The 26904-nt window shown below is 45.5% G+C and overlaps 1 protein-coding gene across 1 annotated transcript in view; it reads right to left on the bottom strand.

Moving 5' to 3' along the window:
- TSNAXIP1 (translin associated factor X interacting protein 1) overlaps nt 1-26904 on the bottom strand; it is a 164870-nt gene that overhangs the window by 14545 nt on the left and 123421 nt on the right. The window contains exon 12 of the mRNA XM_063437280.1: nt 7015-7173. Coding sequence (XP_063293350.1) covers nt 7015-7173 — 159 coding nt within the window. The remainder of the gene's footprint in view (nt 1-7014; nt 7174-26904) is intronic.

The raw sequence follows: 26904 nt of genomic DNA, 5'->3' as shown, positions 1-26904 counted from the left end.
TGCAGGTCTGGCAACAGCTGGCCCCGCCTCCATGGCTGAGATCATCAATCTTGGTGATCTCAGGCAATCTAATGCTTTCCCATAGGAAATCATTGAGAGGCTATTGTGCATGCGGGACTAAATGTTGCACTGCACCAATCAGCATCTCCTCACACATATGCAATTAATCAATGCATCTCTATGGGGAACATTCAGTGCTGCTCAGGGCATTATCCCTCTGCTATATGGCAATATATTGCACTATTTTATGTGTAATGCACCAGTTACAACCAGTTGTGTTGATTTTTGGGTTTCAAAACCTGTTAAATAGAAAGGCATGCACATTTAAAATATGTATACCAATCTTTTTTCTGGCTTCTCAAAACAGAATGTACCCGTTATGGTTGATTAATATATTTCTTACCTGTTCTATGTTAAATTCTATATATGTGTTGTGTATTAATATTATTTTTGCATTTTATTGTACCCTATTATAATGATGCAATGTTTTGTGAACCCAGGACATACTTGAAAATGAGAGAAACCTCAACGTATCCATCCTAGTAAAATAGTTTATAAATAAATGTATATTTCTCTGTGTGTATCATTTAAAATATACTCTAAATAATGCATGACTGACACGGATTTAATCATCTCCAAGTACAAAGTCTTGTGAAAGTGGTACATATACAAGACCTCATATGATATATCTATAGCTAGCAAGAAAAACAAATATGTAACTTATGAACAAACACTGAATGGAAATAAAAATTATAATAACTGGGTACAATAATTTTATTGTTTGTTAAATGGAGCTGACAATCAAAACTTGCTTTATGTTACACAAAATGTATTATGTTATTTCAGTAAATGTAATTATTCATTGATGTATGTTTACAGCAGTTATCCTCACAAAACCCCAAGTGCCCAGGAATACATCTTATTGTTGCAGTTTGTTTATGCAATGGCCACCACAAGTGTTTAGCATGGACCAAGACTATGAGATACTCAGCACAGCTCAGGCCTTTCATAGAGCACACAGACAGAATTCAGAGTGATTGGGGTAAAAACCATTAAAATGCTGAATAATCGCCAAACACTGGGGAGAAGACACAGAAATTTGAAATGTGTCCAAAAATGAAATTGTAAAATAATTGCAAATTAGGAGAATTTTTCCAATATAATAGTTTTTCGCTATGTGAAATATCTTGGTAAGCGAATGTTCTACATATTTTGCTCTGTGAGTGTCACAAGACTGCCTTACTTTGGATGATCTAAATATTATTTTTACTTTTATGCTTTTTTATAGTTTCTCTCTATAACGGTCTTTCTTTCAGAATGTCACTTCCTAACTGTAAGCCTGGCTCTGGTGTTTGAGGATACAACATTTTATTAAAAAGTGCTGATTTGGAAACTCCAATTCAAATACAGTCAAAGCTTGGATATATAAACCTAAATATTGCTATATGAATTTCAGATCACTTCAATGAGAGGTTTTATAAATAAACCCTAATATGTCTAGTGCAATTACTTTTCAAAACATCAAAAATTTAAATTGCATACATTTGCCTAACATTTAAAGTTTAATATATGTTTACATTATTTCTTTAACACCTCATATGTGTGAAATGGACATCTGTGGATGACATCAGTGGTGTCCCATTAGGCACACATACCTTCAGTGATGTCACACTGTCTATGATGTCACTGACTAACCCTGTACAGACCCAGCACAGCTCAGTGTCTTAGCCAGTCTCTACCTGACTTTCACAGAGGAAAGACACATACACGACGAATTCAAGGTATGTGGGGAATAAACTGTTAAAGGTTAATATGTACCAAATGTGGAATTTTGTAGAAGTCACAAAGGAATTTGAAACATTTGTTCGAAATAGAGAGGGTAAAAATTCTTGAGAAATATGACAATTTTTCCAGTGTAACTTTTTATTCTCGAATGGGAAGTTTCCTAGTTAATTCAACTCATGGTCTTTCTGGTCTATATACCCTCTGGATGTCATAAGAATGATTTAATTTATTAATATAAAACGATGATCATCTTGATGCTGTGTTGCAGGGTCTTTCCTGTCGTTTCTTCCTAAAATTGTGTCCACCTTTCCACGTCTGCCTTTCAGGTTATGCCACTGCTAGACCACCACGCTCACTTCCTAACCGTAAGTGTCTCTTTGGTGTTTTTTTTCACTAAATCAGGCTTTGTAGTATATTGAAAGTCCAAATCAATACATTTAGGTAAAGTGCTGATTGAAAACTTTTTCTGATTAAACTATAGTCATAGCTTGCTTGGACATATATGCCTAAATGTTGCTATTAGGATTTTAGATCACTTCAATAAACTGCTTTGTAAATGAACCCCAAAATGTATAGTGCAATCACATTTTATGAATACAATTAAAATACTGAGCAAACCAAAACACTATAAATCACTTAAAACTATTGTAATATCAACGCACACAAATACAAATACATTTTGATATCCAAGATCAACTTTTGCACCACCTGGGGATTATGTAGCCTGTATTTAACTTTGTAGATTAGTGGTCTTCTATCTGTCACCTGGTACCGAGACCATTGCTTTGCATGCTTATTTCTATTTTACTACTCTTGTTTAGCTGCATTTGGCTAACCCGTTGTGGAGATGGAGATTTAGTTTCCATGGTTACATTTGACACCTTTTACAACGAGGCTGCCCTAGTACACCACTGCTCACGCCTTGCTGAGTTTCAGAGATCCCACTTGAGATCCATGGCTTTCTGATTACACACTGACTAACAGGGACCTTCTCCATTCCATACTGTGTATACAACAACAGGTGTTTACGACTTTTTAAAAGTATACAGCGGCACGATTATCGTACAGATCCAATCTCTGCCTGTTTAGCTGTTTTAACAATACAATAGCAATATAATTAGAGATAATTTGATTATGGTCTTTATTAGTGATAACTGGACATAATAATAAATAACATGAAAAATAAAGAGTACTAAGCTTGATATCATACATATGACAAGTTACTCTGTATATTAATTAATTTAAATTAAAGTTTAAATCACAAATTAACAGAGGATATGTCTTAAAGGATAACAGCAACTCCTTATATTGAGACACATTAGATACTGAGTATCTGTGCTTAGATACTTGTGGTTAATGTGACGATAGTCACCATCACCTGGGGATTCATACGGACATTTTATTTCACCCTGTAACCATTATAGATGCAGGCTGTGTGTAATGAAAGTGTTTATAATGTGTGTATGTGTATACTGTTAAATGTTTGCCTGCTCTCGTGTAATGCTAAGGATTGCTACCATTTAGGTGGATTTGGCTATGGAGCCTGTGTAGTGCCCTCTGTTGGTAGCAACAGCAATATGCACTACCTAAATAGCAAAGCTGGTTGATTTGCATATTGCTAATCCTGAAGGTAGGAGCAGGGCCGGATTAAGAGCCCAGTGGGCCTGGTGCGGACAATTATGATGGGCCTAATTACAGAATCTTATCGACCAAAAACACTAAAACAGTCATCCCCCCAAGGGTCATGTATCTGATGGAGATGGTGTTGGAGGGAAACTCACAGGATGCAGCTATAAGAAAACACATACCCTATGCTAATCTATCTCTAATTTATGTTTTCTTCTTTCAAGTAAATCCATGCCCCCTAACAGCAGTGTCCAGTGAAGCAGGAAGTCAATGGGCGGGGTAAAAAGGTGTGCCACTGGTGCGAATCACGTGACCAGACCTGCCAAAAGGGGAGAACATGCCCAAAAAGGGGACATGTATGTCCAAAGAATTTGAAGAACAGCCTGGCATGAATACATGTCAGGCTGCCCGCCAATCATGCAGGCTGTCCAACAAAGGGCATACTATGCAGGCAGCACCCTGAGCTTAACATAAATGCGTCTAATGATGCGCTCACTCCATGCTTTCTAAGGACTGTCCCCTTGCACTCGCTGGTCCACTTGTCTCCTTACCTTCTTACTGGCAGGCAGAAACTCGTAGTATATAGTCTGAGACAGAGAAAAGGTGTATGTAGTGAGTGTAGAAGAAAGGGGACATGCCACAGTGTTAGAGAGACAACCGTCTGCATTACCTAAACTAATTTTTTTGTCAGCCAGTCCACACAAGTTTTGTTCCCATACATTCTTCTTAAGCTTCCAAACTTAAAGGGACACTATAGTCACCAGAACAACTGCAGCTTATTGTATTTGTTCTGGTAAGTAGAATCATTCCGTTTAGGCTTTTTGCAGTAAACACTGTCTTTTCAGAGAAAATAACTCCACTGGCCACTCCTTAGATGGCTGCTAGAGGTGCTTCCTGGGGCAGTACTGCCTAGTGTGCAGCACTGCCATTCAGTGTCTCCACCCTCTGCATGCAGACACTGAACTTTCCTCATAGAGATGCATTGATTCACTGCATCTCTGAGGAGATGCTGATTGACCAGGGCTGTGTGTGACTTGTGCTGGCTCTTCCTCGATCTACCTCCTTGACAGTCTCAGCCAATCCTATTGGGAAGTATTGTAATTTGCTCAGACCACCACTACTGATGATGTCAGCAGACAGTCAGTTCAGAGGCAGAGCCAGCAGCTGCACACTTGAATACAAGTAATATTTTACTATATTTAGAGAGGCAAGAAGGGTCCAGGGTGGTGGTTTTAACATAATAGGGTCAGAAATACATGATTGTGTTTCTGACCCTATAGTGCTCCTTTAAGCAAGAGTATGTGAAGAGTAGTTAGGGTTTCCACCTTTCTTGGAAAAAAAATACCAGCCTTAATCATTTGTATAATTAATTAGTTATGCGTGACATCACATGATGTAAATCACAAGGAGTGACATCAGAGAATTCTGTGAAATCCCCAACACACTACTCACAGTTTGATTCTGCTGTATAGATGGATTGCTCCCAGTTTCTCCCTGTCTCCCAGTGTCTCAGTCTCGCAAGTCACCCAGTGTCTCAGTGTCCCTATGTATCACAGTGTCAGTGTCCCCATGTCGCCCAGTCCCCTAGTCTCCCAGGGTCTCAGTGTCCCTATTTCTCCCAGTGTCCCAATGTCTCAGTGTGTCCCCATGTCACTAGGATACTGGGGACACTGAGAGACATGGGGACACTGAGAGACATGGGGACACTGAGAGACCCGGGGACACAGACACATGGGGACACAGAGACATGGGGACACAGGGAGACATGGGGACACAGGGAGAAATTGGGACACTGAGATATTTAGGGAAACAGACACTGGGAGACATGGGGACACAGAAACATTTGGGGACACTAAGACACTAGGGACACAGAGACCTGGGAACACAGACACCGGGAGACTAGGGGACACTGACTGGGAGACAGACACTTGGGGACACTGGGAGACATGGGGACAGTTGTGGACATAGACATGGGGACACTGCACTGAGACATATAGGGACACTGGGATACATGGGGACACTAGGCGCACTGGGAGACACAGACATTGGGAGACTTGGGGACCCAGACACCAGGGTCACTGGCTGGGGGGCATTGGGAGACATGGAGACATAGTGTCTCCGTGTCCCAATGTCTCAGTGTCTCCCAATGTCCCTACGTCTCACAGCATCCCCATGTGTCCCAGCATCCCCATGTGTCTCAGCATCCCCATGTGTCTCAGCATCCCCATGTGTCCCAGTGTCCCCTAGTGTCTCAGTATCCCCATGTTTTCCAGTGTCCCCAAGTGTCTTAGTGTTCCCAGGTCTCCCAGTGTCTGTGTCCCCATGTGTCCTAGTGTCTCAGTGTTCCCTAATGTCTGTGTCCCCATGTGTCCCCTAGTGTCTGTGTCCCCTAGTGTCTGTGTCCCCTAGTGTCTCAGTGTACCCATGAGTCCCCTAGTGTCTCAGTGTTCCCATGTTTCCCTGCTGCCTTTCCCCCATCCCTCACTTACCTGAGCTGCTGTCTGGACTCTGTGCTGTATTGCTGCTCCCCCACGGTCAGTGAGTAGTAGAGAGAGGCAGGGATATGCTGTAACTTCCTATCCCTGCCTCTCTCCACACATAGAGACCCCTACTGGCTGGTGCTGGTATTGCAGAGTAATCTCCATTTATTCTGAGAAAAATACCTGCATTTGTATTGCAGGTATTACTGCAATACCAGCATGGCCAGGCAGCCTCAAATACAGGGTGTGCCAGTAAAATACCAGTCAGATGGCAAACCTAAGAGTAGTGTGTGTAAAAAAAAAACAAAAAAACAAAACAAAACAATTTTTTTTTAAATGGGCCTATTCCATGGGCCTGGGCCTGGGCCTGGGCCTGGAGCTGGAGCTCCATCAGCCCCTATGTTAATCCGGCCCTGGGTAGGAGAGATATTTTCTGTTAATTATTGTCTTCCTCGAATATTACTGTTGTAAGACTTCACTGTAGATCAAGATGGCCTTCATGCGTAATGAATACTGCTTCCCAATTAGTAAAATAGGCCTTGATTTAATTAGCATAAAAAATTATCACAATCTGGTAGGAAAAAAAATTACATTTCAAATGATTTATCTATAGAAATCGCCATTACTCTAGGGGACCTGATCATTTCTGATGCTGATCCTAACAAATTAAATTCTGGCCATAGACAGAAAATCTGAGAGAAATTAGCACATGGAACAACATGTTTTATCAGAGGATTTATCACTTTCAATACCATATAGATAGATTGTAGAATATTTATATTTATATAGATAGTCTTGGACCGGACTGTTCTATAGTCTGTGTAATGTGTACAGTTCAGGTCACAAGGACAGATATGTTGTCCAGCAGACCAGGACCTGACAGATAGTACCTATCTCAGTGTAAAAAAGGATTTTGAATTAAACTGTAACAATCTTAATTTAAATGTTCTGTATATTCAACAATGCTGTAATTCTTTCTTTAACGTGTATTCTATTTAAATTAAGACAACCACCAGATGGATTTAAGGGTCTCTAGATTTTCAAAGTATAAAAATAACTTAAATAATTACCCATAGAATGGCATTACTTTAAATAATGTAAAGTTGAATATTGAATTACTTACTTTACCCATAAGGATGTTGTAGAATAGTTGCATTTCTTCAGAGGTCAGCTGCACCCTGCAACTCTCGTGCACAGCATATGACCACTCAATAGCAGCATCTCCAAATTTATTCTGCAGATAACTAAAGAAAAATTCTGGCATAGATGACTGTTTGCCATTCTGTGCAAAAGACAAACATATAAATTCTGGTTATGAAAAGAAAGGTGCATTCAATTGAATATATACAACATAGTTTATATTTACATCAGTGCTAAGCATAGCACTCCATCTCAATAAATGTGACTAGCCATAAGAAAATCCTAACCACGCTGACATTCTAACTCAAGGAGACCTACTAAATCTCCAGTGATACAAGATAGGGACCACCTCATAGTATGAGGGAACACCTCATAGTTCTAGCTGTATGCTAATTTGCTTTCTTTTGTGAAAGTAATTTTTAAATATTTCCTTTTTAACACCTTAAGGACATATGACATGTGTGACATGTCATGATTCCCTTTTATTCCAGAAGTTTGGTCCTTAAGGGGTTAAGAAGACATTTTCCAGAAGACACACTGAAAACTCCTGGATAGCTTGTTCTGCTGATCAAGCACTATTAGCAGGAGCAACAAAACCAACCAATACTTTAAGACCTTGAAGTGGCCCTCAAATTTTTTCTCTCGGTTTTCCTTTCCTGATGACAATCGGTATTTTTTGTCCTCAATTGTGAGTGTTTAATTCAGAAAAACATTTGTTCACATCTGCTAACTCACACACCATTGCTCCACACATAGTAAAACACAGGAAACAGCCTATAAACTACTAACACGCTGGTATAGGACACCACACCTCCTCCACCAAATAGACCCAGACCACTCCAGAATATGCTGGAGATGCGAACGAGAGGAAGGCACTATAAAATACATCTGGTGGGATTGCGAGATGATCAAACCATACTGGAAGAGGATACACAAAATGCTAGAGAAATTCACGGACGCACCCCCCCCCCCCCCTGGAACCGGCAGCAATGCTCCTACACCACACTTCAGTTCCCCACTCTAAGTACAAAAAATCCATGACCATTAGAATACTCAATGTAGCCAAACGAGTGCTCCCCCAATTCTGGAAACAAAACGTGACACCTCCGCTCACGACCTGGTTCAGCCAAATGGAGGAACTCAGGACCATAGAGGAACTGACTATGACGGCCAATACCACCCCAACGACCTACATGGACATATGGACGTACTGGATCCTTGAGACAGCAAAGGAAGGATTCCAACTGGAACTCAGAACCGACGCACACCACAACACAGACAGATATGACTCAGAACACACACTCCAGACGACAACTGACAGATGACTAACCCAGACCCCCCTCCGTCTCCCCCCCTGACTAACCTCCCCTCTTCCTAACGACCCAAGCGATACAACTGCCCTAATCCACTCTACCGCACCCACCGCAACAAGGGATAGTCGAGCCCTGAACAGAAACACACATGGAACCGTACGAACCCCCCGATCTACCGGGGATAACACCCCTATAGCACACACGACGAATGAACATAACCCCACGACATGCTCGGGTGCAACACAAACATGGACACAACCACCCATTCAGAACCGTGGAACCTAATACCCACAACACAGACACACCCCTAAATAAGCACACGACACGCAAACAGTAACGGTGGGGAACACACAAACCCAACTTGGGCAAAACTACGTTACCCAGGACAAAGGGCCCTACAAGTTGCCCGACAATAGAGGTTGGAAGAGAGGCCTGCGAGCCCCAACACATACACAGTACGAACCACAATTGCAATGTATGAACCAAATAATAGCTTGTGAGCACCGAAGCACTGGCTACGCTTATGTAAGATATTTGTGATATTGCGAATGCACCGAGGTTACTGTATTTCTAAAGGTCGCAGATAACGGTGCTTACTCCATACACACTGACAAAGTACATATTATTATCTAACCTTAACCAAAGACGGTTACTGTAAATGTGGTTGTAACGGACCGTTTTGCTCACAAGGGGATAAAAATCGTTTAGGCGATAATCCCCTTTCCCATAGACCAGCAGCTACTGCAAGCACCAATCTCCCGAACTGCAAACTGTACGAATCTCCCAACTCCCGAACTGGAAACACACGAACCCTGGAATCAGCCGAACAGGAAAAGCATACAATCCGCTTACACTCCTGGCAGTCAGCATACAATCCAATTCCCCCAAAAATGAGACAACACATCGGTTTGAGGGTCAAGCAGAATCTGAGGTGCTGGCACACCCATCCTGGTTTTTATTACAGTTGTTGCAAATACAGGTCCGCCCACAGGGAGGTATAAAACAACCAATCACATCACAGTTACATCCCACATATTCCCTCCCCTTATCCTGAGAGGAAACTCAATTACACATACAGTTAAAACATACTTTCTACCCAACTTTCATAACTCTAAAACCATACATCACATTCACATAAAAATACATATCCACAATCAATCCATTCAGGGGAACAACATATAAAAAAATGGCATGAATCAGACCAGGGGTTCAAAAGTTAGTAAAGTATCTTTTAAAAACCCCTGCCAGCATGGCTTTCCGGCTCAGACCGGTTTTACAGAGCCCTCTATCCTGGAGACAATGGAGAAGTAATCCAATTACCTCCCAGGACAGAGACAAGACTCCATTATGCACATGGGGACACAAAGACAGTAAAATACTTTAAAATACATAAAGTCACCTTTTACACATAACACACAGACATTTCACATATCCCCAGATAGCTGGGATCTGAGCGCACAAAACTACCGAATAGCGCTCAGATCCTATTCACACAGTTCAATTGCCATGGAGCTAAAGTCTTTCCCATAATCTTTCATTATATGAATAGGCTCCATGGCATAGCTATCTGGGGTATCACCGCTCACACAGGGCAAGTACCGAATGACCCCACTGTATTTAAAGGGCCAGAATGAGTGACATGCACTCTGTTAGGGCCGAATACGTTTTTTAAAGGGCCCAATCTCCCAGGGCCATAGTCCAAAGGCAGCAGGCGGGCAACCAGGCTTCTCCAGTTCATAGTGGCGAGGTCGGTTTCGCCACAGTGGTTTATTTCAATTATAACACGTATAAAGACTTGTATTATATGAGATGCATAAAACCTGATAATTGGGACCTGCGAGTCCGTCAACGCTGACACTAGCATTTTACTTTTTGCAATAACTCACCTTGGAGACCTGCGAGTCTCACTGTTCCCTAACACTTGCACAACGAATAAATACAAATTATATTTACAAAAAAAACAAACAAAAAAAACAATTTGTTCACATAAGTTGATGCTTCCAAAGAGGGGGGAGATAATTGCCACATGCATTCTTAAATTGACAAATGTTCCTTTTATACACACTTTTGGAAAAAATCTTGGGGGGGCACTTCATTAAATTAGATTTTCAGGTCTGAGTCACATTGAAAGTTAATGATTTCTATTTGGAGGTACCCTGGTGTCTCCATTACATTCACAGAGAAGGAGTTAATTATCACATTCAGGTTGCTTTCTTGAGCATGAAAATCTTTGAATTTCGGTTGAAACTAGGTCTGGAGAGGAGATACTGTGTGTCCCCTGTCTCCCCTAGTGTGTCTGTGTCCCCTAGTGTCCCCATGTCTCTCCTATTGTCTCAGTGTCCCCATGTGTCTGTGTCGCCCTGTGTTGCCATGTTTCTGTGTCCTCATGTGTCCCAATGTCTCCCAGTGCCTCAGTGTACCAATGTCTCCCAGTGTCCTCTAGTGTCTCAGTGTCCCCATGTCTCACAGTGTCCCTTAGTTTGTCTGTGTCCCCAGTGTCCCCATGCCTCTGTGTGCCCCAGTGTCCCCATGTCTATGTGTCTCCCAGGATCCCCCTGTTTCCCCATGTCTCTGTGTCTCCCAGGATCCCCCAGTTATCCCATGTCTCTGTATCCCCCAGGGTCTCCATGTCTATGTGTCTCCAGGATCCCCCTGTGTCTCCATGTCTCTGTGTGCCCCAGTGTATCTGTGTTCCCTAGTGTCCCCATGTCTATGTGTCTCCCAGGATCCCCCGTGTCCCCATATCTGTGTCCCCCAGGATTCCCCAGTGTCCCTATGTCTCTGAGTGCCCCAGTGTCCCCATGTCTCTGTGTTCCCCAGTGTCCCCATGTCTATGTATCTCCCAGGATCCTCCTGTGTCCTCATGTCTCTGTGTTCCTTAGTGTCCCCATGTCTATATGTCTCCCAGGATCCCCTATGTCTCTGTGTGCCCCAGTGTCCCCATGTCTCCCAGGATCCCCCAGTGTCCCTATGTCTCTGTGTGCCGCTGTGTCCCCATGTCTCTGTGTCCCCCTGTGTTACCTGTTACAGACTGCCCTTCCATTTGTCCCCCCTCATCCCTCACTTCCTGAGTTGCTGGCTGGACTCTCTGTGCAGAGCTGCTCCCCCATGGATCAGTGAGTAGAGAGAGACCAGGAGGGAGATGCTGTAACTTCCTATCACTGTCTCTCTCCACACACACACGCCTGTGCCAGTATTGCAGTCAAATCTCAGTTTATACTGAAAAGAATTCTGGCATTTCTATTGCCGGTATTACTGCAATACTGGCAGCAGCCAGGTGGCCTTAAATATCGGCTGTGCTGGTAAAATATCGGTCAGGTGGCAACCCTTGGGTCACCGAACATTAAAAAAAAGGTTTTCCACCTGCACTGGGAGATCTTGGTCCCAAGGACATTTAGCAAGTTTTCAGCATTACCTTGGGTTCTGAGCACACTTATCTCCTCCCAGCTGTTATTTAGTTATGGTCAACTTAATAAATTTGGAATAGAAAAAGGGCATTAAATCTGCAGCCAAATCCTCCAAGAGGGATAAGGGAAAAGAAAGCTGTGAGAGTTGGCAAAATCTCTTCTGTAATTTTGCCTTATCACCAAGGAAGTGTGGTGTCTTTGGCAGCGCCAGATTTACATGTCAGGTACAAAATTCCAAGGTGCCCCAGCTGCTTCACAACCTCAAAAATAAGGTAGATATATTATAAAGTAAAATTAGTTTATTAACTGGAAAATGCAGGCCTTTAAACATGTATAAAGCATTTTTGACAACTGCATATATACAATTGTATTTATGTACATAGTTCTGCTCAGCTTGTAAAGTATTGTATTTGAATATGTTAGTAAAGTGAGTGGATGCAGCTGTGTAAATGCATGCAAGGTTACAGATAATGTTAAAAGTGATAAGGGTATAGGGGGTTTAGGCTTAGAGAGGTGTTAAAGCGATACTATAGTGTCTATAGTGCTCCCTCTGCCTCCGCCTCCCTCTCACCCGGCCCCCAGCCAATAAAAGGTTAAAAACTCTTTCTGTACTCATCCAAGGGAGATCAGCGCTGGTTCTGCACTCCACCTCCTCGGAAGTGACGGGCTAAAGCGCATGGGCGGCGAGCACGTAAATGCCCTACCCATAGGAAAGCATTAAATTAATGCTTTCCAATGGAGTTTTCACTTATGCTGGTTGTCTTCTTGCACAGCGTGAGGATGTCCAGCATCAGTTAGGTGACCTAAAGTCCGGTAAGATCCCAGAAGCGCCTCTAGTGGCGGTCTAGTAGACAGCCACTAGAGGCTTTCTTAGAGAAACCACAATGCTTACATTGCAGCACTAACACTGCAACTTTTTACATTGTAGGACTAAGGGCAATAGGGACACTGCACCCATACCACTTCAATGAGCTGAAGTGTTCTGGGTGCCTATAGTGTCCTTTTATTTATTTTTTTATGTTTTTATTTTGTATTTTATTGTAGCATATAGGTAAATGTACAGACGGGTAAAGGCATAGCATGCTACATTTTGTGTGCATTCAAAAATAAGTAATAGACAGCGACAGCTGACAAAAGATAGTAATGAATACAGCACAGTAAAACTGCCAAACGATAGGACATTATCAGATGGGCAATGCACATTTTTGTGATGAGTTGTGTAAACGCTGGAACATTCTGCTTCTAATGGGGGGGGGGGGGTATAAGTTTTGCGAGAGAGCATTTTGCGAGAGAGCATATAGCTTGGTTGCTTCATCTAAGTGTTGCTTCTAAGTGTGTGTGGTTGGAGATATTCTGGAGAGTTTTACAGAAGCTTCAACTGTCTAAGATTTGTGCTAAGAGTTTTCTTTTTTACTGTTACATGTAAGATTAATCTGTAGGAAAAGGTTACTGATTGCACAAGGTTTGATTTCCTGTTGGTAATTATAAGGCATTTGATTTGATTAGTTAGCTACTTGCTATTGATTGCTGTTTAAATTAGTTATTGTTTGCAAATAAGCAGAGGCCTACCCAGGTGTTAAACATGGGTGGTGATTTTAGGAGTATATAAGGGTTGTTGTCATTAGCTTGGCTTATATAGCTTGGTTGCTTCATCTAAGTGTTGCTTCTAAGTGTGTGTGGTTGGATATATTCTGGAGAGTGTTGCTTCTAAGTGTGTGTGGTTGGAGATATTCTGGAGAGTGTTGCTTCTAAGTGTGTGTGGTTGGAGATATTCCGGAGAGTGTTGCTTCTAAGTGTGTGTGGTTGGAGATATTCTGGAGAGTGTTGCTTCTAAGTGTGTGTGGTTGGAGATATTCTGGAGAGTGTTGCTTCTAAGTGTGTGTGGTTGGAGATATTCTGGAGAGTGTTGCTTCTAAGTGTGTGTGGTTGGAGATATTCCGGAGAGTGTTGCTTCTAAGTGTGTGTGGTTGGAGATATTCTGGAGAGTGTTGCTTCTAAGTGTGTGTGGTTGGAGATATTCTGGAGAGTGTTGCTTCTAAGTGTGTGTGGTTGGAGATATTCTGGAGAGTGTTGCTTCTAAGTGTGTGTGGTTGGAGATATTCTGGAGAGTGTTGCTTCTAAGTGTGTGTGGTTGGAGATATTCTGGAGAGTGTTGCTTCTAAGTGTGTGTGGTTGGAGATATTCTGGAGATAAACTGAAGTTAAAATTCGTTTGATTTAAATTATTCACCTCATTGGAATGGCAGACTTAGTTCAGTGTAATAGTTGCTATGCATTTGTTTCACGTTCCACTTTTTGGAGGTTTGGTTGTTGTGTCATCTGTAGACAGTTCTCTATTTTGCGGCAGGAGATTGTATTTTTGAAGTCTGAGATTTGTAAATTATCTGATAAACAACCTCAGGCTGGAACTGCTGCAAAGCCACTGCCGCAGAGACATAATAGGAATGGAAGATGGATCACTGTAGGATCTGGTAGACTTAGAGTTGTGGATAAAAGGCATATTGCACAGTCTGTTGCTCTACATAATTCATTTTCTGCACTTTCAGAGTGTAATGGTGTCATGGAGACAGACACCGAGGGTAGTGGTGTTGTGCAGAGAGGCACCGAGGGTAGTGGTGTTGTGCAGAGAGGCACCGAGGGTAGTGGTGTTGTGCAGAGAGGCACCGTGTCAGGGCTCCGCGGGCAGCGGTGAGGGGAGGCTGCAATCCTCTCGCAGCTCTCGCGCGGTCCCCTCTCCCCTTACCGATAAGCGAGCGGCGTCCTCTCCTCTTGACACGCCGCTCGCGTCCTCCTCTCCTCCTCCCAGCGGCAGCATGTCTAACGCTGCACGCTGGGAGCCGGCACTATTATCTAAGCGCCGGGGTCACTCACGTGACCCGGCGTTAAAGCTACAGTGCAACAAACACAGTGGGGGGTATAGATATCCCCCACGTGTGTTTGTTAATACTGATTGGTGGTTAGCCAATCAGGATTCAGGCTAGGATTTAAATACTTACCTTTCTTGTCTATCTGTGCCCTGTTGTGGTCTTTGCTTTATAGTATCGATTGTGAACGTTGGCTTTCTGGTTACGTACCCTCTGGCTTGTTATACTGACTTTGTGACTTTCTCCTACCCTTTGACCTCGGCTTGTTTCTCGTTATTCTGTTTTCTGGTTCCCCTTACTCGGCTTGTCTCCTGACTATTCTTTGTGTGCTTAGCCCGGCCACTCTAAGGACCGGTACAGCACACTTTCTGTGTGTGTGTCTGTGTGTGTGTTAGCGTGTTGGGTTCCCCGGAATCGTGACATTACAACAGGGCCATAATGGAACCTGCTGACATACCACAGCTCCTAGTTAATCAGGAGGCTAGAATGGATGGCTTGGACCACCGTATGGATCAGTTTGCTCAAGCTTTGCAGACCATACTGGCTCGTACTGCACACCTGCAGCCTGCCGTCCAGGAGGCGGTTGCTGCTGTGCCCGAACCCATTGCCACTCCAGTACCCGTTCCTGCTCATGTAGTCCATATGACACCGCCACAGCGCTATAGTGGTGACCCAGCATTGTGTCGTGGTTTCCTCAATCAAATTGACATCCATCTGGTGATGAATCCACGTTCCTATCCCACCGACAGATCCAAAATTGCCTTTTTGATAAACCACCTGTCTGGGAGAGCTTTAGCATGGGCAAACCCCATGTGGGAAAATATGTCTCCTATGTCCTTTGCGGATTTTTTGTCAGCATTCAAACGCACGTTTGATCAACCCGGTAGGGTTGCCTCTGCTGGCAAAGCTCTGCTTAGGGTTCGACAGGGTAACAGATCTGTAGCGGATTATACTATCGAATTCCGCACTCTAGCAGCTGAAGTGGTTTGGAATAACGACGCCCTCGTAACAGCCTTTCAGGAGGGTTTGGCCGCTTACATACTGGATGAGATAGCATCCAGGGAACTGCCTGTCCTTCTAGATGATATTATAGACTATGTAATCCTTATTGATAACCGCATTAGAGAGAGACGTAGTCAAAGACGGCTGGATACACGGGTGTTACCTGCTCTACCCAGTACTGCATTACTAGCGTTACCCGCTCCTAGGCAACCATCCCCCGAACCCATGCAATTGGGTGCTACGGGGTTAACTGAGGCTGAAAGAACGTATCGTAGAAGGGAGGGGTTATGTCTCTATTGTGGAAAGAGGGGTCACCACTGTAATACATGCCCTAAATTACAGGGAAACTCCAGCACCTAAGGCCTAGAGAGGGGTCGGCCTCGGGTGTTATGACTTTGTCCCCTCATGTGTCCATCTCCAGACCATTTATTACGGTCTCTCTTTTGGTCAATAAAACCACCATAACAACTAAAGCCTTGATCGATTCAGGTGCGGCTGACAACCTTATGGATGAGACCTTTGCCAGAACCGCAGCCTTGACTTTGATCCAAAAGGCCACACCCTTGGCCGTTGAGGCCATAGATGGTAGACCACTTGAGAGACCTCTGGTGACCCATGAAACCCAAGATATAGAGATGTCTGTGGGTGCTTTACACAAGGAAAGGTTAACCTTCCAAATAATTGACTCCCCTACTGCTTCCATTGTTCTGGGTTTTCCCTGGTTAGTGAAACACAACCCAGTACTTGATTGGGGTTGTTTAGACATACTCTCCTGAGGGGAATCTTGTCAACGAGACTGTATGGCCCAAGTACGTCCCATTTGTTTACTTAACGTGCCCACGGCTAAACCGCTTTCTGTTTCTGTCCCTTCTGTGTATGCAGACCTTGCTTTGGTTTTCGAAAAAAGGGAGGCAGATAAGCTACCCCCACACCGTGAGTATGACTGTGCCATAAACCTATTACCGGGTACTATGCCTCCTAGGGGTAAGGTCTACCCTCTTTCTGAGAAAGAAAACCAGGTCATGGAGGAGTACATACGAGAGGCCTTAAGTAAAGGTTTTATTAGAAGGTCCTCCTCTCCTGCTGGTGCTGGTTTCTTTTTTGTGGCAAAAAAGGAGGGCGATTTGAGACCGTGTATAGACTACAGAGCCCTAAACAATATAACGATTAAAAATGCCTATCCGATTCCCCTCATTACCGAATTGTTTGATCGTGTCAAAGGTTCTAGATATTTTACTAAACTAGACCTCAGGGGGGCTTATAACCTTGTTCGTATTAAGGAGAATGATGAATGGAAAACGGCGTTCAATACGCGTAGTGGGCATTACGAGTATCTGGTCATGCCTTTTGGATTGTGTAATGCTCCTGCCGTTTTTCAGGACCTCATAAACGATGTCCTTAGAGATCTACTGCATGTCTGTGCTGTAGTCTACCTAGATGACATACTTGTATATTCTCCAGATTTGAAGACACATCATACTCATGTTAGGATGGTGCTTAAAAGGTTGTTGCAGAATGGTCTTTATTGTAAATTAGAGAAATGCTTATTCGACCAAACCTCTGTACAATTCCTGGGTTATGTTATTTCTGAACAAGGATTCAGCATGGATCCTTCAAAATTGGAAGCTATACTGTCCTGGCCCCTTCCCCAAGGACTTAAGGCAATACAGCGATTTATAGGGTTTGCCAATTATTATAGAAAGTTTGTTAAAAACTTCTCATCCATTATTTCCCCTATCACTAAACTGACAAAAAAGGGTTTACACCCCAGGGTTTGGAATCCTAATGCTATTGTGGCCTTCGAGACTCTCAAAAAGGCATTTGCCACTGCCCCTGTGTTACACCATCCTGATCCTTCCCTTCCCTTTGTACTGGAAGTAGACGCCTCTGAATCAGGTATAGGAGCAGTGTTGTCACAAAGACAATCGTATGACGAACCCCTCCTTCCCTGTGGTTACTTTTCAAAACGCTTGTCAGAGTCTGAAAAGAATTACGACGTTGGGAACAGGGAATTATTAGCTATAGTGATGGCATTTAAAGAATGGAGGTACTTGTTAGAGGGAGCTAGACACAAGATTTTGGTTATAACCGATCATAAAAATCTATCCTATATCGCAGATGCTAAGAGGTTATCCTCTCGTCAGGCTAGATGGTCTTTATTTCTCTCACGTTTTCAGTACATAATCACATACAGGCCTGGTTATCGAAATGTCAAGGCTGATGCCATCTCCCGCCAGTACGAACCTGTAGATTCTATTACCTCCACTCCTGAGCCCATTGTACCCACAACTAATATAATAGCTACTACCCGTTTGGTTATCTCGTCTCTTTTTCTTGATGGTATCAAGTCATACCAACCCCAAGCACCCTCTGAGACCCCTACTGGTAAGCTGTACGTGAAAGTAAAAGACAGAAAGAAGTTGTTAACTTTATTTCACACAGCCAAAACGGCTGGTCATCCAGGGGTTACCAAGACTTACAAGGGTCTTCTCCAACAGTTTTGGTGGCCCTCACTCAAAAAAGACGTGGTAGATTACGTGCAGGCTTGCCGTGTCTGTACACAGTGTAAGTCCCCTAATGTTAAACCCCTGGGACTCCTTATGCCCCTATCTGTACCCAAGAAACCGTGGACACACTTATCCATGGACTTTATTGTGGATCTTCCTTCATCTGATGGGCAGACAGTAATTTTGACTGTAACGGATAGGTTCTCCAAAATGGCGCACTTCATTCCGCTTAAGAAGCTACCTTCTGCGGTTCAGTTGGCTCAGGTGTTTGCCAAAGAAGTGTTCCGCTTGCATGGTATACCACAAGATATCGTATCTGACAGGGGCCCTCAGTTTGTCTCTCGGTTTTGGAGAGGCTTTTGTGCTGAGATGGGGGTCTCCTTATCGTTTACTTCCTCCTATCATCCGCAATCTAATGGAGCTGCCGAACGAGCAAATCAGTCTGTGGAGTTGTATTTACGCTGTTTCACGAATGCACACCAGGACAACTGGTCCCGTCTCCTTCCCTGGGCTGAGTTTGCCAGGAACACTGTGTCTCATTCTTCTACTGGCGTGAGTCCTTTTATGGTGGCTTATGGGTTCCAACCCGCTGTCCTTCCCGGTGTATTCTCCGACAAGGGAATGCCCGCTTTGGACGAGCACCTCGCCTCCTTACGGAAGATGTGGGATCAGGTCCATGCTGCTCTTTGTCGTGCTGCTGCTACTCAAAAGAGGTTTGCTGATCGTCGTAGGTGTGCGGCTCCTTCTTATGCTCCGGGTGATAGGGTTTGGTTGTCCTCTAGGAATCTCCGCCTTAGGGTTCCCTCGATGAAGTTCGCGCCCAAGTTCCTTGGTCCCTATAAGGTGTTGCGTAGGGTGAATCCTGTATCCTACTCCCTGGCCTTGCCCCCTTCCATGCGCATACCTAACACCTTTCACACCTCCCTTTTGAAGCCCTTGCTCTGTAATCGGTTCTCTGGCTCTCTCAGGCGTTCCGATGCCCTCCGCGCGGTCTCTAGTGACGTATACGAGGTGGCTGCTCTCCTTGATTCTCGTTTCTCTCGAGGTCGGTTGCAGTATCTGGTTGATTGGAAGGGTTATGGCCCGGAGGAGCGGTCGTGGGTTTCTGTCTCTGACTTGAACGCCCCCTCCTTGATCCGCTCCTTTCATGCGCGGTTTCCTTTGAAGCCTTCGGCTTCCCGCCCTCTGGGCGGTCTTCGAGGGGGGGTTATGTCAGGGCTCCGCGGGCAGCGGTGAGGGGAGGCTGCAATCCTCTCGCAGCACTCACCCTCGGTCCGTCGCCGCCCGCGGTCCCCTCTCCCCTTACCGATAAGCGAGCGGCGTCCTCTCCTCTTGACACGCCGCTCGCGTCCTCCTCTCCTCCTCCCAGCGGCAGCATGTCTAACGCTGCACGCTGGGACCCGGCACTATTATCTAAGCGCCGGGGTCACTCACGTGACCCGGCGTTAAAGCTACAGTGCAACAAACACAGTGGGGGGTATAGATATCCCCCACATGTGTTTGTTAATACTGATTGGTGGTTAGCCAATCAGGATTCAGGCTAGGATTTAAATACTTACCTTTCCTGTCTATCTGTGCCCTGTTGTGGTCTTTGCTTTATAGTATCGATTGTGAACGTGTGCTTTCTGGTTACGTACCCTCTGGCTTGTTATACTGACTTTGTGACTTTCTCCTACCCTTTGACCTCGGCTTGTTTCTCGTTATTCTGTTTTCTGGTTCCCCTTACTCGGCTTGTCTCCTGACTATTCTTTGTGTGCTTAGCCCGGCCACTCTAAGGACCGGTACAGCACACTTTCTGTGTGTGTGTCTGTGTGTGTGTTAGCGTGTTGGGTTCCCCGGAATCGTGACACACCGAGGGTAGTGGTGTTGTGCAGAGAGGCACAGAGGGTAGTGGTGTTGTGCAGAGAGGCACAGAGGGTAGTGGTGTTGTGCAGAGAGGCACAGAGGGTAGTGGTGTTGTGCAGAGAGGCACAGAGGGTAGTGGTGTTGTGCAGAGAGGCACTGAGGCTAGTGGTGTTGTGCAGAGAGGCACTGAGGCTAGTGGTGTTGTGCAGAGAGGCTTGAAGCACTGAGGCTAGTGGTGTTGTGCAGAGAGGCACTGAGGCTAGTGGTGTTGTGCAGAGAGGCACTGAGACTAGTGGTGTTGTGCAGAGAGGCACTGAGGCTAGTGGTGTTGTGCAGAGAGGCTTGAAGACTATGGTGAGGCCTAATAGAAAGCAGTTGGTGTTGGGGGATTCCATCATAAGAGGTGTGGAGATGGACAATGGTGGTCTTGTGAGGTGTCTTCCCGGAGCTACTGCTCAGAGACAGGAGACGTATCTGTAATATTGTTAAGCAAGCAAAGCAGGAAGGGGAATTGGATGTACTTGTCCATTTAGGGACAAATGACTTGGCTTGCAATGAGGTTTCAGAGGTTATGGAAGTTTTTAGTGTTTTTACCAATGATATACGACAGGTTGCTTCCACACTGTCATTCTCTGAAGTTCTGCCTGTGCATAACACTCAGAATGACAGGCGGATGCGTATTAGGGACTTTAACTTGTGGCTTCGTGAATAGTGTCGGGAGCAAGGATTTGGCTTTATTTCTCATGGTAGCTCTGTTTGGAATGGAAATAAACTGTACAAAAAAGATGGTTTGCATCTTTCTCAAAAGGGAACAAATGTTCTCACTGAGCAGTTCAGAGGTTTTGCTAGGATGTATTTAAACTAGAACTGATAGTGTAGATTTAGTCGCTGTTACTGAGACATGGTATAATGAGAAAAATGACTGGGACATAGCAATACCAGGGTACACTTTATATAGAAAAGACAGGGAAGGCAAGAAAGGGGGAGGGGTGGCCCTGTATGTGAAGGATAGCATAAAATCTAGCCTAAGGTTAGTGAGCGAACATAGAGTCCGTTTGGGTTACGTTAGAATTTGGTAATCACACAGTGACTCGTGTAGGTGTGATTTATAGGCCCCCAGGACAAATTGAAGAGTTAGATAATCTACTAGTTGAAGAAATAGCTAAAATGACAATGAGGGGGGAAGTTATCATCATGGGTGACTTTAATCTTGCTGATGTAAATTGGAAAACAAAAATAGCTACTTGTGCCAGGAACACACATATTCTAAACTACCTACTGGTATTGTCTCTAAAACAAGTCGTTGAGGAGCCAACTCGTAAAGAGGCCATACTAGATTTAGTGTTAACAAATGGAGATTTGGTATCAGATATTACTGTAGGTGAAAGTTTAGGATCCAGTGATCATCAGTCAGTGTGGTTTAATATAAGAACAGTGACTGAGTCACACCACACAAAAACAAAAGTTTTAGACTTTAGAAAAACAGACTTTTCTAAAATTAGAATATGTGTAAAGGAGTCATTATCAGACTGGAGCAATTTAAATGGAGACCAAGAGAAATGGGATTATTTAAAATTTGCACTACGGAAGGCAACAGAAAATTGCATTAGGCTTGTCAGTAAAAGCAAAAAATTCAAGAAACCACTGTGGTACTCCGCAGATGTGGCCAAAATAGTAAAAAACAAAAAGTTAGCATTTAGTAATTATAAGAAAACCCAGAGTGAGGAAGACAGAATGACCTATAAGATTAGGCAGAAATAGGCTAAGCAAGTTATTAGATCTTCCAAATCACACATAGAAGAGAAAAATAGCACAGTCAGTAAAAAAAAAGGGGACAAAACTTTTTTTAGATACATAAATGAGAAAAGAAAAGTAAAACAAGGATTAGTTAGATTAAAAACAAAAGAAGGAAGGTATGTAGATGAGAATAAAGGTCTAGCTGACTGCCTCAATGAATATTTTTGTTCGGTATTTACAGATGAAAATGAAGGAGAGGGACCTCAGTTAAGAAAAAGGATAAATGAGTAATTTATTACACGTGAGTTTACAGAGGAAGAGTGTGGCAAATCTAGCCACTTCTGGACTATATGCAGTATAGGTTGTCCGTAGGCTGACTGTATGATGTGTTCCGTTAAATGTGTATGTATTGTGCTATGGCCGTTCGCACGCTGGCAGCCCTACGCTGCCAGCGTACCAGCATTCATACGACGAAAACACGGCTATCCTGGCCATTCGCCGTACGAATACGGGCTCCCCAGGTCGACCACACATTCCCAAGTCGTGTGGTACCAAGTAACCGATTGCAACATTGTTGCAATCGGTAATTAAGGGCTCTCCTAGGTGGCCGTCGATCCACTACCGACCATGCGGCGGTCGGCCATCTTGGATCCTTTGTCTCTGCAGCGGTGTTCGGTCGTCGAGAGCCTGGACTTGGAAACGGCTACTCGATGATCCGAGCCCCGCTGGGTTTCCAGAGCGTTCGGGAGTTCCGCGTTCGGTACATTATATGTCCCGTACTTATTCGGTACTTTTAAACCAACTTTCATGTTTAAATGTATTATGTGCGGCGTTCGGTCAATTCAGCTGGGATCGGAGCGGTATTCTCACAAAGTGTGCGCTCCGACCCCAGCTACCTACCGAACGTTCGATTATTCCAAAGTACCGAATATTATGTGAATTATGGATTTTAGAGTCAATTGTCGGTTTTGCTACACGAGGGGATAATCCACTTAATCGTCCATTTTAGTGGGAGTATCCCTCTCGTGTCGCAATGCCTGTTGGGAAAGTCACAATGCATGTTGGGAGAAATCCCCTGGATTATCTGTGTGGAAACCCCTTGCATGGGGAACTGTATAAATACGCTGCTTGTGAATAAACCGAGTTAGTTGACTCCCAAACTGTGTTTCGTCCGGTTATTGGGAGGATTGGGAATATTGCCTTGCTTTCTACTCTGACTGTGGATTTCCTGAAGATACCAACGGATGTCGTGTACGGTTATACCGCATACCGTTACAATTGGTGGCAAGCGACGGGATCCGAACCTTACAGCCGAAAAAGCAGCGTTCGTGTAAACTGGAACTACCGAACAAGGAAAGCAAGGGCAATTCGTATGGAGATTGACTACACCATACTGAAACGACAGACTTTAAAAGAGCTACTGGAAGCCAGGGGCAAGATAGCCAGCAACAAATCTAAGGCTGTGCTGATCGCTGAACTAATGGAGGGAGACAGAGCCCGCAGCGCTACACCTCCACCAGCCAAGGAAGAGACCCCATTCCAAAAAGAGCTACGAACCAGGTTGGAGTTTCTGCCGCAACCAGTATCGTTGGAAATGTTGACCGTGATGATATCGGATGTACAGGACTATCTGCTGGCAACCAACCCACCAGCAACCCCACCTAGGGCAGAGTCTGTTACTGCCTCCACCTATGGACAAATAAAGCCCAAAGTCCCACATCACGCCTTTAAAGCGTTTTGTGAAGAAAAGGACGAAATCGATGGGTACTTACAGGATTTTGAGCGGCTGTGCGATTTGCACGATCTGGAACCCGCAGTATGGGTACCGCTGCTGGCCGGCAAATTATCGGGTAGGGCAGCTGAAGCCTACCGTGCTGTACCTCGAGAGGACAGCAAAGATTACCCTAAAGTAAAGAGGGCGATCTTGGAGAGGTATGCTATTACCCCAGAAGCATACCGGCGCAAGTTCAGGGGCTTGCGCAAACCGGAGAAAGATTCTCACGCAGAGTGGGCACACAAGCTGGATCAAGCATCGCAAGGATGGATACAGGCCAGCAACGCCACTAATATGGAGGAGTTACGACAGCTTATGCTACTGGAGCAGTTTTTTAATGGCTTGTCCCCAGACGCACAAGAATGGGTGAGAGACCGTAAACCCCTCACCCTACCCGAAGCCGCTAGATTGGCGGATCAGCATTTTGATGCCCGGAGGCATCACGGATCACAGAATAAGGCCCTCCCTCGGATTACCGGGCCACCCCATAATTTTACTCCTACCGGCCCCACCGTACCCCTGCACAGGCCAGCACTGAATACTCCACCACCCCCCTCCCGATACAACGGCCGGGCTAACATTCAGTGTCACACCTGTAAGCAGTGGGGACACATTTCTCGGGAGTGCACCCAAAACCGGAGCCGGCAGGCTTGGAATCAGGTGCGACAAAATTTGGCACCAAGGGCTGCTGCACACCATTACCAGGTAGCCCCCGTCACCCAAGAATTACTGAGCGCTCAAATTGAGGAGCCGCTAGGGGTGCTCCACGAAGTAATGTCGGTCCGAGCCACCGACAACCGACAACATCATCGGCAGCTAGTAACCCTAGAGGGCAAGGAGGTACAAGGGCTCAGGGATTCGGGAGCCACTTTGACTTTGGTTGCACCACATTTGGTACCGGGCGCAACCCACACTGGCGGGTCAGTGGCAGTACGGGTGGCCGGGGGAGCAGTATACCGGCTACCGACTGCCAAAGTACACTTGGATTGGGGTGTGGGAGAGGGGACTGTGGAAGTAGGGCTTATGCAAAATTTACCTGCAGATGTTGTGCTGGGGAATGACTTAGGCCAAATGACTTCCGCTTTTATTCCCCAGACTCCCTATCAGGAGGCACACCCCGTAACCACCCGGCAGCAGGCTCGCACCACGGCTACACCGATACACTCTGAGGCTCAGGTAAGAGACCATGCTCCCCAACCGACCCCCATGTCCTGGGATACCCCGACTACCTTTGCGACCGAAGTCCAGACCGATCCCACCCTCCAAGTATATAGGGACCGGGCACAAACAGACCAAACCGGGCTAGAGGGGGAGCGGTACATCTGGGAGAAGGAGTTGTTATACCGTGTCACGACTAAAGATGTGGGGGGGTCTGTCACCCTGACTAACAAGCAGCTAGTGGTACCGCAAAAGTATAGACAGGAGCTGCTTAAAATTGCTCATGACATTCCCTTGTCAGGACACCTAGGGATGACCCGTACCCGGTACCGCTTAACGCATGCCTTCTTCTGGCCCGGCATCTCGCAGGATGTGCGCCAGTATTGCACCTCTTGCGACGTCTGTCAGAGAGTAGGTAAACGAGGGGATCGCCACAAGGCCAAGCTATGTCCCCTACCCATTATTGCAGAGCCCTTCAGCCGAGTAGCGGTAGATATCGTAGGGCCCCTGCCAAAACCCAGTCCCTCTGGCAAAAGATACATTCTGACTGTAGTGGATTACGCCACCAGGTACCCCGAAGCTGTGGCCCTCACTAATATACATGCTGAGACCGTAGCGGAGGCATTAATGAAAGTGTTTTCCCGGGTAGGGTTCCCCCAAGAGATAATCTCGGACCGAGGTACCCAGTTTACGGCCGAAGTTACGCAACATATGTGGAAGGTATGTGGCATTAAGCCCATAGTTAATTCCGCCTACCACCCCCAGTCCAATGGGTTATGTGAGAGGTTCAACGGGACACTGAAGCAGATGCTTCGGACGTTCGGGGAGACCCACAAAGACTGGGAGAGGTTTCTACCTCACCTACTCTTTGCTTATAGAGAGGTTCCCCAGGAGTCGACCGGATTCTCCCCGTTTGAATTACTATTTGGGAGGAGGGTGCGGGGACCCTTGAACTTAATTAGGGAACATTGGGAGGGAGAGAGTACTACCAACGAAACCCCTATCATATCATACGTCCTGGAATTCAGGGACCGTCTGGAGGCGCTCACTCAGGCTGTACACACCAACCTCCAGGCGGCCCAGCAACGACAGCGACGCTGGTACGATAGAGGAGCCCGAGACCGCAGCTTTCAGGTGGGACAGAAGGTTTTAATTTTAAAACCTGTCCGCACAGACAAGCTGCAGGCCATCTGGCAAGGCCCATACCAGGTAGTGGAGCAGCGATGCGACACTACCTATGTGATCGGCCCCTGCTCAGGGGTAGGGAAGAGACGCATGCTCCACGTGAACCTGCTCAAACCCTACCATGAGAGGATCGAGGATGTGACGGCCATCTGTGCCTCCTCCTTAGAGGATCAGGAGAACCTACCCTTACCTGACCTACTAGAACCCGAGGCACCGATAGAGCCCTCCCAGGGAGTTCAGCTGGGGGAGCGGCTAAGCGCCCATGAGCGTGCCCAGGTACAAGCGCTGATCGAAGCCAAAGGGGCTACCTTCTCCAATTTACCTGGTTACACTCCACTAGCCACGCACCGAGTAGACACCCTGGGACAGCTACCTATGAGACAGGCTCCATATAGGGTTCCGGAATCCGTCCGTACCCATATGAAAGCCGAGCTAGATGAGATGTTACAGCTAGGGGTTATCGAACCCTCCGATAGCCCCTGGGCATCGCCGGTAGTCCTAGTGCCGAAAAAGGATGGCACCACTCGGTTCTGTGTCGACTACCGGAGGCTAAATGACAAAACGGTGTCTGATGCCTACCCGATGCCCCGGATAGACGAGCTGTTAGATAAGATGGCACGGGGCCAGTATCTCACTACCATTGATTTGTGTAAGGGATACTGGCAAATTCCACTAGCCGATGACGCCATCCCCAAGTCGGCGTTTGTCACTCCGTTTGGCCTGTACCATTTCAAGGTCATGCCCTTCGGAATGAAAAACGCTCCGGCTACCTTTCAGCGGATGGTAGATCGGCTACTGGACGGGTTCCAAGAGTATGCCTGTGCCTATCTAGATGACATAGCCATCTTTAGCCAGACCTGGGAGGACCACCTACACCATATAGGGGCGATCCTAGATCGTATTGGGGAGGCTGGGTTAACGTTAAAGCCTAGCAAGTGCCACATAGGTATGGCTGAGGTGCAGTATCTGGGACACCGAGTAGGGTGTGGGCAGCAGAGACCCGAGCCAGCCAAGATTGAGGCCGTAGCAAAGTGGCCTACCCCCAGGACTAAGACTCAGGTGCTGGCGTTTTTAGGGACGGC

Source organism: Pelobates fuscus, chromosome 12 (assembly GCF_036172605.1).
Source record: "Pelobates fuscus isolate aPelFus1 chromosome 12, aPelFus1.pri, whole genome shotgun sequence".
In the NCBI taxonomy this organism is placed as follows: domain Eukaryota; kingdom Metazoa; phylum Chordata; class Amphibia; order Anura; family Pelobatidae; genus Pelobates; species Pelobates fuscus.
The sequence above is the reverse complement of the archived record's forward strand: the minus strand, read 5'-3'. Positions and strand labels throughout refer to the sequence as shown.